At 38.5% G+C, this 13,949-nt stretch overlaps 1 protein-coding gene across 1 annotated transcript in view; it reads right to left on the minus strand.

The window, feature by feature from the left end:
• Positions 1 to 794: 794 nt before the first annotated feature.
• The window catches only part of mrps5 (mitochondrial ribosomal protein S5), a 27,124-nt gene continuing 13,969 nt past the window's right edge, over positions 795 to 13,949 (minus strand). The window contains exons 2-6 of the mRNA XM_048597342.1: positions 9,595 to 9,641; positions 8,120 to 8,177; positions 3,985 to 4,047; positions 2,972 to 3,108; positions 795 to 1,318 (exon numbers count right to left, since the gene is read on the minus strand). Coding sequence (XP_048453299.1) covers positions 1,097 to 1,318; positions 2,972 to 3,108; positions 3,985 to 4,047; positions 8,120 to 8,177; positions 9,595 to 9,641 — 527 coding nt within the window. The 3' untranslated portion in view covers positions 795 to 1,096. The remainder of the gene's footprint in view (positions 1,319 to 2,971; positions 3,109 to 3,984; positions 4,048 to 8,119; positions 8,178 to 9,594; positions 9,642 to 13,949) is intronic.

Raw genomic sequence — 13,949 nt, forward strand, 5'->3', positions numbered from 1 at the left:
TAGAAACATTGTTAGTCATTTTATATTCTGCTTTAAAGCATACGCTGCATAAAATTCAGAACAAAGAGAATGGAATGCACCAGGGGCTACTGAACAGGGCAATTATGAGCTATATATAATAGATCTCCCAAGACTAGCATATAAACATTCTTGAAATAGAACCTGGCATTCGTCAGCAAATGGTAGCTAAAATGAAGGCATCAGATCTATTCCATCTCTAATCTACCTTTTTGCTACTTTGTTAGCTAAAACCAAACTGAAATTTTCTAATTAATTGTCAACTAAGATTTCTCCCCTAAATTGTGCGAAAACTTTGTTCTTCAAAAGTAGATCTATAACTATTATTTTTAAAAATATCAACTTAAAATATTAAAATTATATCAATTAACCATTTAAAGTATGAGTGTTCAGTAAAAATAAGCTTGATGTATTTCTATCACATCTGTAGTTTAAACTATACTTATCAAAGATGAAAAAAAGCTATGAGTAAATCTGCAGAAACTGTAATGTCTTATGTAACGTCCTGAAACATTACTAATGCCTTCCAAAGAAAAAGTTACTCTTCTTCTAAATCAGTTTTAAATGTTAATAGCAATATTTTAATGGCAGGGCCAACACATATTGACTAATTGTATAGTGTTTTACAATCCTATTTAAAGTGGACACGATGAAGCGTATTTTTTGATGACATTTGGAATGCTTGCATTAATGTGCAATTCCCCTTCACCCCCGTCCCCAGCAGCTGTACCATGTACAAGAAAATTAATTTTGGATTAACACTAACAAAGTCAGCATTTTATTAAATTAAACACAATGGATTTTATTGGTTTTATGATGTAAGGCAACAAACTTTAACAGATGTTCGTAAAGCTCCATTGTTCCAGATAAAGAAACCGGAACACACTGGAAAAATACTTAATTAGCCAATCCTTTCATCCATAAACTACAATCAGGGCTGATGATGTTAAACATATCATTCTTCTGTCTTGTGTTAAGGTCTGCAGAGAGCTGTGTTCTCAGCCAGGATCTCTCATTTTCTTTGCAGATTCAGTAGGTAAAACTGCCTCAACAGCATTTGCCAGAAAGTACCAGCTGGTCACCAAATTGTGCGCTTGACATTTGCCCAGACCGATTGTTTCGTACCCTGTGCTGCTTTCACTTCACTCCAATCCAATTTGGTGTCAGGAATTTCATCAGGTTCAGGCGTTTTCCTGACGGGGCCACGTGGGGAGGCAACTATCAGGGGCAAAGGCCCACGCTCACTTCGAAACTCTACTACATGTAACCCCTTCTTATCGGCTAAGTCACTGTGAGTCTCCTGTGGGATTGAAGCACAAAGTAAACAGGATGAAATACTTTGATCGTACAGTCTACCATTATTTTTAGCCAAGTTAAAGTCAATAAAAATTTTGTTGTTAATTTCTTTATCTCAAAGATACAGGAGTGACAGACAATATACACCTTATTATACCTTAATATATTCATCATTTTAAAATGTAAAAGCTTATACACAAATTTCAGAATATAGGTGAAAGTAGAATAAAAAGCTGATGGAGACAGACTGATAAAATTCTCCAAGAGCTGTCGATATACTCAAGTCTGCTAAGTAATGCGCTTAAACTTTTTTAAGTGAGTATCCACAGACAGCAATGAATGGAGAACCCAAAATGGCCAGTTGTGAACAGGCGTGAAGATGCTTAATTCTGAATCCCGCTTCCTACAGTCATAATGATCTACAGCACAGCAAAGACCCTTCTGCGCTGGTCAAAAACTACCATTTTCCAGCACTTAGTCCATAGCCTGAATGCCATGGCACTGCAAGTGATAATCTAAATACTTTTTAAATGTTGAGTGTTTCTGCCTCTACCATCCTTGTAGCCTGGGGTTTCCAGGTTCCCACCACCCTTAAACCGAGTAAGTTTTTCCTCACATCTCCTCGAAACATTCTGTCCCTTGCCTTAAATCTATCCCCATTAATCATTGATCCTTCCACAAACGGAGAAAAGTTGCTTCCTGCCTACCCTATATAACCACTTCATAATTTCACACATCTCAATCACGTCCCCCTCAGTGTCCTCTGTTCTAATGTAAACAACCCCAGTCTATCAAATCTCTCTTCATAACTACAACAAATCTATCCCAAGCAACACCCTGGGAAATCTCCTCTGCACCCTCTCTAGTACAATCATACCTTCCTAGGAGAAGGATTCCAGAACTGCACACAATACTATAGCTGTGGCCTAACCACAGTGTTTATACAATTTTATATATCCCATAAAGTTATAGCACACTTCATTCTCAGCTACTTCGTCCCCCTCCCAGGAAACAGGTGAAAAGTGGTGTTAAATAGACAGCAGGCAGATCTGAAGAAAGCCCTGTGGCATAGTGGCAATGTCCATAACCTTAGAGCCAGATGTTCCAGGTTTGAGTCCCAGATCAGGACTTATTGGCACGGCAGATGTATTTGTAATGTAGCCAAACAAATGTGGCTTGTAAATCCTTCTGACATGTCTGATGACAGGCAGAAAGAGCGTGTGTTTGCTAGTTAGCCATCCTGCACAAGGCAATGGCAAGCCAATGCAGTGATTTTGTCCATAAGAGTGGGCCAGTCCAATAGAAGTCTACGGCCCAACCCTCAGAAATGTGGACAGGAGAAAAGACAGACGAAAGTCAATGAAATTTAACATGTAGCAGGGTGTCTAACAGACCAGGTGAGATAAACTGCTGCAGCCACATCATCTTATTTTCTGAGCTACAGGGATACACCAAGGGAGAAAAGGAGACAATACAGGGAAGGACAAAAATTAATTAGGCTTTATTAACAAAAAGTCCAGATTTTATATATAAAGTTCAGATCAGTTCTAATATAAATTTCACATTAATAAACAACTTGCTGTTGCTCATCAATGACGATTCAGTCAAAACTGAAAAGAAACCAATAGCAACCATCTGATTTTAAATGCAACGTTACCTGTTTTGACAATCCTTGAAAGAGGGCTCGAGTAATATTCAACAGATTGGTAGATCCAGTAACCTTGGCGTACATGTCCTTAATTCCAATTAATTTGCATATCGTAATGATTGCTCGGTGACAATGTAGTCCATACCCTGAGGCACAAATGTAATTAATATGCTTAAAAACCTAGTGTATTTGGGAATCAGCTCTACAGAAATTACCAAGGAGAGAGCTGGAAGAACAGCGCTGCATGGTATCCAAAAGGCTTTAAACAAAAGTTTAGAATTTCTTTAAACCTTCAAGACTGCTTAAGATTTCCTCTCTACATGTTTTGATCTTGGTATAAAAATGCTGAAATACTGATGTGCATTAAAACTCATTAAATCACTGACTGCAGGGCTAAGACAGACATGATCATCATTTATGCTTCTATGCTCACTAGGTACAAGGCTAAGACAGACTTTAACATCATTTGTGTTTCTATGCTTATGAATCTGAGTCATGTTTTAGACAAATAGGTTGGCTAAGAATTTCTTTGACAAGGATTGTGCACTGGAAACCAGAGTCTGGAGACTTGAACACAGAACAGTTACTGTGGAGTTAGTAATGTGCGTAGTTTGAGAGGGGAATGGGAGGCTAGATGGAATTTTGAGAGGAAAGAGGTGCTGACAAGACACATTGAGGGGGTTTGATGAAAGTGACTTTGAAGAACACATCAGCAGCCCTTCAAAAGGAGCTGTCAATGATGCCAGCAAGCAGTGAAAAAATGTTACAAATTTCCTGCACATTCTTACACAGTGTTTTTAATTCTCACTCTGCCATACGAATTCATAAAGGCGTTTATGAGAAGCACCTTAAAGATACTTTCAACTTTTGGATTTTGACCAAAAATGCTTCATTAAATTAGCAATGACAAAATCCTCTTTACTGAAGTAATGGATGTTCCCCTTCAACATGATGCAAATGCACATGAATGAGTTACTGCTGTTCACCTAAAGGATGCACACAATTTTCGACATTAGTCTTACCGTAGTTTTGCTTCTTCATTTTGATTGTTGTTCGTTTGAACTTCGATGTTATATCCTGATAAACTGAATTAAAGACAAAATACGCTTTAGGTAGAAGATATAAATTTAAAAGAACCTTACAAGGAAACCTCTTTGGACAATTACCCGAGTCAGATGAAATGAGCATAAACAAGATCAGAGAGATGAATGCATCCAAAGACTCTCAGGCACTGGTACAGGTGACAGCTGTATCACTGGGTAAGGGTTTCACTAAACCGTGCTGCGACCCGTGTTCTGGCAGGTCGTACGACATGGACCGTACATTACTTAAGCTAAATAATTTGGGGATGGGGAGCCCCTGTCACTGGAGGGGATCATGCAAGAGGAGAGGCGGTACATCAAAGGGGACCAATGAAGAAATAGAGCAGTGCAGTGATTGGGAAATGACAGAGTGAGGTAGGGAGACAGAGCGAGTACAAACTTAAAAGTGCACCAGTAGATCAGGCATGAGCTTGCAAAAAAACTGTACAAAGACAAGAGTTAAATGTTCGGTATAAGTGCAGCATTAACAAAAAAAAACAAAATCGTTAGTAAAGATTAACTTATGTATGACCTGATAATAACAGAGATTTGACTGCAGGATGACCAAGGAGAGGATTGCGAATATTGATTGGCATTTGACACTTTCAAGCTAGGCAATCGTGGTGAGGTAGCTTTGTTCACTATGGATTTCATTCATACATTAGTGAGAGATGACTTTAGTTCAAAAGATCAAGGGGAGAAAGAAAGTGTCAAATCAACTTATGGCCCTAGTAAGAGTTAGTAAAAGTAAGCAGTCAGTCAGTCAGTTGTTACGGTAGTTCGCAGCTTCCTAAATGGTCATTAAACCATAGGATACAGAGCATGGGAAGAAATAATTTGAGGTATGCAAGAAAGATATCTCGATAATCATGGGTGGCTTTATTCTACATGTTGCTGGAAATGTATACAAGACCTTTTATTAGAACAGTACATTGTAGACTCAACCAGAGAGCAGGAATTCTAGACCTGCTTATGAGCAATGAGACAGGACTAATCAATAAGCTCATAGTAAAGGCACATCTAGGTGACAGTGATGATAATGTAATAAAAATTTATAGCTTGAAGGGGAGGAGTGGTCTAAACTAGCATCTTAAACCTGAATAAATGTAATAAGTGTTTAAAGACAGAGTGAGCTAAGGTGACCTGGAAACTAGATTAAAAGGTAGGACAGAAGGAGATATTTAATAACTGTCAGCTAAGATTTATCCCAGTGAGAAAGACTCTTTAAAAAGGATGCATCATCTGTGGCTGAATAAGGAAGTTAAGGATAGCATCAAATGGAAAGAGACTCTGTACAATTCGGCTTAGATTAGTGGCAAGCCAGAACATTTTAGCAAAGAAGCACTTTTAAAAGAAAAGAGAAAAAGGAAAAAAAAAGCTGGTAACAGTTTCTCCAAGCATTTAAAATAGAAAGAGAGTAACAAAAGTGAATATTGGTCCTCCAGAAGGTGAGTCTGGGATTTGATAATGGAAAACGAGGAAATGGTAGAGACATTGAGGCAGCATTTTTTGTTTGCCACCATGGCAGAAGACTTTTAACGCTTGCAAAAGGTACTTGAAATTTAAGAGGTGAATGAGAGGGAAAAAACTTAAAATAATCACAATTACCAGGGAAAAGGTACTGGAAAACAAGACCTAAAAGCTCAAAGGTCCTCAGGACCAGATGGTCTGCATCCTAAGGACTTAAAAGAAGTGGCTACAGAGATAGCAGAGGCGTTAGCTGTAATATTTCAAAATTTAATTAATTCTGATAAGATCCCAGTGGATTGAAAAACAGCACATGTAACATCTTTTTCAAAAAAAAAAGACAAGAAAGAAAGCTAAGCAGTAGGCTAGTTAACCTAACATCCATCACAGGGAAACTGTTTGAATTCATTATTAAGGTGGTTATAATAGAATACTTTTAAAATCATAATGCAGTCAAACAGGTCAACATGGCTTTGTGAAGGGAAAAGTATATTTAATTAATTTAGAGTTTTTGTAACATACAAGGTGGATAAAAGCAGAACCTGAGGGTGTAACGTACTTGGATTTCCAAAAGGCATTTGATCATGTTTAACACCAAAGGTTACTGAACAAGACGCATGGTTGAGAGCTTATAGATCAGCATGAAGGGCTGTTTAGCTAACAGGAAATAGAGAGATGGCTTAAATATATCTTTTTTAATGTTGGTAAGCTGTAATCAGTAGAGAGCCAGAAACATCAGTGAAGGGGCCCCAATTATTTACAATCTATATTTTCTTTTATTGGTTTACATGATGCCAACATCATTGTTTGAGTCAACATTTATTTCCTATCCCAAGGTATCTTTTAGAAGATGGTGATCTGCCTTGTGAAACACTGCAATTCATGAGAACTAGGTAGAGCAACAGTACTGCAAAGAGATTAATGATGTGAATATGTACTGCAGTCCATTTATGGCAAGCAGATCCTTCCTTAGCTAAATAGGCCAAAACTGCTCACAACATTCCAGATGTGGCCTAACCAAGGCTCTACAGAACTGCAGCAAGATGTCTTTGCTCAAATCCCCTGGTGATGAAAGTCAACATACCATTTGCCTTTCGCATTATTTTGTTTAATGACTCATAAACAAGGATACCAACAATCAATCTCTCAGCACCGAACCAATAGTCTAATGTTTTTATCTGTCAAAGTGGATAAATTCACACTTATTAATATTATATTTCATCTGCCATGTTCCAGTGCATTCACTTAGCCTGTTCAAGATCCCTTGGAACCCTAGTAGCAACAGCCCACCATTTATCTCTACTCTTGCCTAGTGTCTGGAAACCAATCCATGTTAGTAAAATATCTCCAATTCCAAAATCTCAAACTTTGTTGATTAACTTCTTGCATGGGACCTGATCAAAAGTCTTCTGTGAATCCCCTACACAGCATACCCACTCCAATTAACATGCTCAAAAATTCCAACAAGTTTGTTAAACATGATTTCTCTTTCATACATCTGGGTAGACTCTGCCAATTTTTTCAATATTTTCTAAGTGTGGAGTTATCGCATCCTTCACAATAGATTCTAACATTTTCTATATTATCAATGTGAAACTAACAGGTCTGTAGTTCTCCAAGCGCTCTCCTGCTCCACCATACCCTTCTTGAATAGCAGGGTTACGTTTGCTACTTTCCAGTCCACAGGAACCTTTCCAGAATTTGTAGAATTCTGAAAAACTTGCTTTTAAAAGCTACACTGGCATGCTTCACCAATCTGTGTTCGATAAAGACCCTTCTGTTTCCAAACAGATTTTAGCACGCAAAATCAAAGAGCAGGGCTTTTATTTATATAACTGTCTACAAAAGTAAACACAAGCAGGTGTTAGGTGTTATAAGATGGAAATCAGCCGTTTCCAGTTGGGACAGACAGTATGTTTAAAATCAAGGCAATGTATGAAAAATATTGCCAGCAACTACTTCATTCTTTGACTGGCAGGCATCCTTCAAACATTAGGAGTGTGGTCTTGGTTTAGAAGATCAGAATATACGTTCAATTTTAGACTTCTGCAATTTGATGTAATTGGATCTTGATAAGGAGGAGAAAAAAAAAACTATTGAGATTTCTTAAATTTATTTTTAATTCATGCACAGGATGTGGACATCACTAGCTAGGTGAGCATTTATTACCCACCCCTAATATTCCCAGAGGACAATTAAGAGTCAACCACATTGATATGGGTCTGGAGTCACATGGAGGCCAGACTGGGCAAGGACAGCAGTTCCGTCCCTAAAAGGACATTATTAAACCAGATGGGTGTTTACAACAATCAAGAACAGTTTCATGGTCATTATTCTTAGTAATGGAAGATGCAAGTGAAAACAATGTTCTTCTCTCTGGTTTGCTGGCAGGTATACTTGTATGCATCTATAGGTTGAGATGAAAAGCAAACTGGTGAAATACTGCAAATCCTGAAAATTATCCAGATATAAATATAGAGACCAACATCTGTCTACATTGCTACAATATTCTTGTGTGCACATGATCCAAGGTTTCTCAGGACATACTATATTAAGTTATAATTGTAAAGTTGAGAAAAGTATGGAATGATACACAATAGATACTCACTGGTGTGATTGTTGTATCGCTCGATGTAGTACAAGTAGTGGATAGCTTTGTTCTTTGCCTACAAATTCCACAAAATAAATAGCTGAAATGAAGCATTGAGTGGTATACTGAACCAGACAAAGGCAAGAAATATTATTACATTTATAAATGTGGTAAATCATGTAATGTCAGATGCAAAGCAGTTCAGCTCAACTCTGGTCTAGTCAGCCAATAGAGAGTTCAAGTTTGAGACCATGCTGACTGATGTTAGCTAATATTTTATGCCTTTTCTCAGAACAACCACTGGATGGTGGAGTGATGCACAGCAGTGAGAAAACTGGCAGAAATAGTGACAAAATAAAAGTTGCTGGAAAAGCTCAGAAGGTCTGGCAGCATCTGTGATGAAAAAATCAGAGTTAATGTTTCAGGTGCGGTGACCCTTCCTCAGATTTTTCCTTCCAGAAGAAAAATTTTTGCTGCCAGACCTGCTGAGCTTTTCCAGCAACTTTGTTTTTGTTCCTGATTTACAGCATCCGCAGTTCTTTCGGTTTTTATTTGGCAGAAATAGTGACCTGCCGGAGGCCCTTCTCCAGTGAGCTGGCATCAGGGCTGCGTTGAGGGTGGCAGTGGAGCAATTGCTGGCATGGATATTTCCCTTATGCAAGCTGCAGCTGGCAAATCAATGTGTACAACAGTTGCTCCTTGGGTGCTTAGGGTAAAAATTCTTATTCTGCAGAGTGCTAGAATGCAGAGGTGGGCTTGTATAGCAGTTCCTCATATGAGCTCCCCCAGTCAGAGTGCAGTGAAGGATTGACAGCCTGGGTAAAACCGTTAGGATACCTTCACAACTGCTCAAGTTCATTCTGTCCTACAGTCAAACATGTTAAAGTCAAACTACTTTGTGTGTCTATCTTGGGCCAATAAATAAAACAACTGGTGAAAACAAATCAGAAGCAATAGAATACAGATGCTGCAGGTTCAATATCTGGCTCACTGCATTTGCCTTATGATGTACCAAATAAAAGTAAGTTTAGAGGAAATTAGGAAACTATAAAGTTGAAGGATATATGACTATCAATTTAATGGAACCAAACTTTTTAAAAATACTCATTCAGAATGCAGAGGACTCTCATAACCCCAGGTGCAGGCTGACGGCCTGGGAGCTTAAACTTGCATTTGCCCATGGTTCTCCATATTCTGATGCTCACAGCATTAACTAGGCTAGAACGGGATATTGAAAACCAATACCAAGTTAGCAACAGAGGCCAAGTAACAAGATAATGTAATATTTTCATAGCTACAATTGGAAAGGAGATGCCTTATTAATTAAATATTTGAACTTTGAAACTGCTTTTTCGAAATAGTTGTACATAAATATGGTGTTTCCTTTGTTTATTCCCAATGTGAGCAATGTTCCCTCTAAATTTAGTTATTGTGCTCAGCCTACTCAAGTACAGAATCAAACCATAACAATTAAAAATCTCAAAAATTCCTACCTTTCGGAGAGCAGTTGTTCTGTCAGGTGCTTTACCTAAAGCGAAACCTGAAAAAATTTTAATAAACGTTAATCAGCCACTAGCTGGTATAACAGAGGACACATTAAAGGTAGTCCTATCAGGAGATAGTATAAGTCACTTAGGAATAAATAATCAACGAATAAAGATTTATTGCAAGGACAGACTACGTGAATGGATTGAAAAAGTATCTGCAGGAGTCATATCACTAATGCTGTCCTTGGCACGAAAGCTCATGTGTAAATGTGTTTGTTTTAAGATAAGATGAACATTATGGAAAACACCGTTGTCTTAGTGAAACAGATCATGCATACATAGAAAGATCCAGTTAAATTAACCATCACCACCTGAACATAAAATTGGATGTTAATAAAAGCTTTTCATTAAGGTACAATAATTCCAAAGGAACTGTAAAACCAGGGTTCAGAGTATCATGTTTGAGAGTTGTGGCCGTTTTCAATCCAGGATTAAGATGGATCTAAATGTTGTGATAGTTAGTCAGAGACATTTTGCATTGTAGAAATTTTTAGGGACAGTTAATCAGGAATTTCTGTTGGTGTGAAAACCTGGGGTGATTAGTCTCAAAAAAGGAACAGATTTTTGTCCGATAGCTGGATTTGGATTCAGTTTGATGAAGGTCTTATTTTTGATCTGTATCTTTTCTTTGCTAGTTAAACTGTTCTTGGTTATAGGGAAGGATCTTACTCGATTATTCTGAATGGTAGATTTTAAATCTTCAGCATTTGAATGACAATTTGAAGAGTTTAATTCAAAACTTTAATGAGTTAAGACTAACCCAAACTAATCTAAATTTTTGAAACATCCTTTTTTAAAAACTGACATTTTGTTAAAAGATCGTGTCTGCTTTCTAGTGCCTTTATTTTATCCTTTTGGTTAACAAATGTTTTCATTCCATTTGAAGTCCACTATCACAGTGATAAAGCACTCAAGCTTTAAAATAAATAATTAGACATCTGTAGGTGACAAGTCCCTCCAGTGTATGCTTTCTAAAATAGGTCAGACCAGAAAAATTATTACAGAATTATTTTGATCTTGCATGCCAGAAAACCTCAGCTGGAGGACTGTGTACAGTTGTGGATTCCATAATAGAGGAAAGCATTGAAGAGAGTGCAGAAGCAATTTACCAGAATGGTTCCAAGAATTAGATATTTCACTTAAGAAGACAGATTGAAGAAGATGGGGACCATTCTCCTTGGACATGAGAAGGCTAAGAGCAGATTTGACAGATATTTTCAAATTCATGAGTAGGATGGATAGAGAAAAACTGTCCCCAGTTGTAAAAAGGGATGTTGGGGCACAGATTTAAAGTGATGTGTGAGCAAAGCAAGGGCGATGCTAGGAAAAAAAAAAACTTTTTCCACACAGCGCGTAGGTCGGATATGGTATACAATGCCTTGAAAATGTGGTGGAGTCAGGTTCAATTGAGGCATTTAAGAGCATTGGATTTGGAAAGAAATAATGTGCAGAGATAGGGGGAAAAAGACAGGAGATTGGCACTAAATAACAGAACGGGTGCAGCCATGATGGACCAAAAGGTCTCCTCCTGTACCACAACAATGGCGATTGCGTGAATTTTGCACTCGCATACATTAAAGTCTAAACCATTTAGATTGTGTGGAATCATAAGGATTGCAGGGAGAATGAGTACGTGTGCTTCAAACAAGGCCAACAATTAAGATTTTTTATTCCACATGGTTGTAAATATGTCAAAAGAGCTACTTAGACATAGTTGGGAACAAAAGAAACCCATGAATTGGAAATTCAGTCAGTCAGTCTAGCCAATGAAAATACTCAAAGAGCATAAACATTAAATATCAATGCAGGCATATTGATAAAGCACCTTACTTTAAAACTGTTTTGATGGAATGAGACTAGCTTAGCCTGATCTCCTTTGGTCTTATGATTGGAACATAAAAAATGCTTTGAAACCAAATAGGTTCTGACCAAATTCAGAACAATTTTTCTCCATCCTAGCATTTCAAAAGAAAAGAACTGAATCTCAACACCAGTCTTAGAGGTTAAGTACGAGATCAATGACAAAGGAGTGATCAACCATTCAGAAGAGCCAGATTTATGTTTTTTTTTTTATTTGCAATTAAGTTTGAATGCTGTCCATCCTTCGGAATTCCTCACTACCAGTAACATATAACAAGCACTGTAATGGAGGTCAACCCCTGGTATACAACTTACTGGAGTAGGAATCAAATCCTCTCTCTCACGGGCCTTTAAGGTAGGTTGCACTTATATTATCAGAAATAAAAACAGAAATTGCTGGAAAAGCTCAGCAGGTCTGCCTCCACAGAGGCTGCCAATCGGAGTTCATGTTTTGGGTCGAGTGACTCTTCCTTAGAGCTTGACCTGAAACGTTAACTTTGATTTCTTTCCACAGATGCTGCCAGACCTGCTGAGCCTTTCCAGCAATTTACGTTTTTGTTTCTAATTTACAGTATCTGCAATACTTTCAGTTTTTACGCACTTCTATTATCTTCAGTTGTTTTAGGCAGTTCCTTGAGAGAGATGATTTTCTTCCACTCGAGCATTGTGGGTCCCGAGGTGGTGAAACAATCCAATGCTGGATCCATAAACCCTGCCACAGCTGGGGTAGGTAGTGTTTGAAGAATAAAGAGAGAGTGATACTCAGGATTATCAGCACACTCATCCTGCTGTTCCCAATTGGCCACCACCTGGGTCGATCTGAAATGCTTGAGATGGTTAGCGCCTTTGCTGCTCCATTCTTCCCTAGTTCGGGCATCTCGGGTAAGAGATTCCCATGAGTTCAGGAAGGCTTTGAAGATGTTCTTGATGCATTTTCTGAGCCCTCCCTGTAACTGCTTTCTGTTATGAAGTTTGGAGTAGAGAGCTTGTTTTGGAAGTCTTGTATCAGGCTTGGCTGAGATGGCTAACCCAATGCAGCTGAAGAACTGTAATCAGAGGACACTGATATTGGAGCACTGAATCTGCCAATGAATTTGGCAGGATTTTGATGAGACATCACTGGTGACATTTCTTTAGAAATTTGAGATGTGTGCACCTGAACTCCCAAGTCTCTTTAGACATTTACTGTATTTACTTTCATACCATCTAGAAAGTACCCTGATCTATCCTTTCTCAATCCAAAATGGATAACCACATACACTCATTCTTGATCCTTCCAATGAGAACAGTTTCTCTTTATTCTGACCACTCAATTCGGACATTTGGCAAATCGCCTCTCGATATTCTCCTCTCCAGGAAGTGCTCCCCTACCTCCTCCAATCTATCCATGTTATCGAGGCCTCTAACCCTAGAAGCATTCTTGCAAATCTATTCTGCACTCCCTCCTATGCAATCACACCTTTTCTCAAACATTGCACCTGGAGCTGGAAGCAAATACTTCAATTGAACCAATGGTAAAGATGGAACATAACTTTTCTCTGTAATGTCATCATACATGCAATCGCATGCCAATTCAGTGATAGTTTCACCCAGTTCCTGAATCTCTGCTCAAACCCGTCCTGTCCACTTTCCTGTCTCTTCACAGACAGAATTAATCTTAACCAAAGTCACAAGGGTATGCTCTGGGTCAATGGTTGTGGCATATTCTTCTCCACAACATCAACTGTTCAGCGTTTGATATAGATTACTACATTATATACTTTCAAAACCATACTATCAAACTTTGCTTTTAATTCGCTCAAGATGTGGACATCATTGGCTGGCCAACATTTATTGCCTGTCGCTAGCTGCTGTTGAGAAGGTGGTGGTGAGCTGCTTTCTTAAACCACTGCAGTTGGTGCACAATACCTTTAGGGAGTGAATTACAGGATTTTGACCTAGTGACAGTGAAGGAACAACGATATATTTCCAAGTTAGGATGGTGTACGGCTTGGAGGGGAACTTGCAGGTGGTGTCCCTATTATCTGCTGTCCTCGTCATAGAGTTATAAAACACGGAAACAGACCCTTTGATCCAACTCATCAATGCCCTTCTAGATGGAAGTGGTTGTGGGTTTGGAAAGTGCTATCATAAGGATCTTTAGTGAATATCTGCAGTGCATCTTGTAGATAGTACACACTGCTGCTACTGAGCATTGATGGTGGAAAGAGTGGGTGCTTGTGGTTGTGGTGCCAATCAAGCGGGCTGCTTTGTCCTGGATGGTGTCAAGCTTCTTAAGTGTTGTTAGAGCTGTACCCATCCTGACAACTGAGGAGTATTCCATCGCACTCCTGACTTGTGCCTTATACATGGTAGCAGGCTTTGGGGAGTCAGATGGTGAGAGATATTTGCTTAAGTATTCCTAGCCTCTGACCTGCTCTTGTAGCCAATGTATTTATATG

The sequence above is a fragment of the Rhincodon typus genome, chromosome 5 (genome assembly GCF_021869965.1).
Source record: "Rhincodon typus isolate 14 chromosome 5, sRhiTyp1.1, whole genome shotgun sequence".
NCBI lineage: Eukaryota > Metazoa > Chordata > Chondrichthyes > Orectolobiformes > Rhincodontidae > Rhincodon > Rhincodon typus.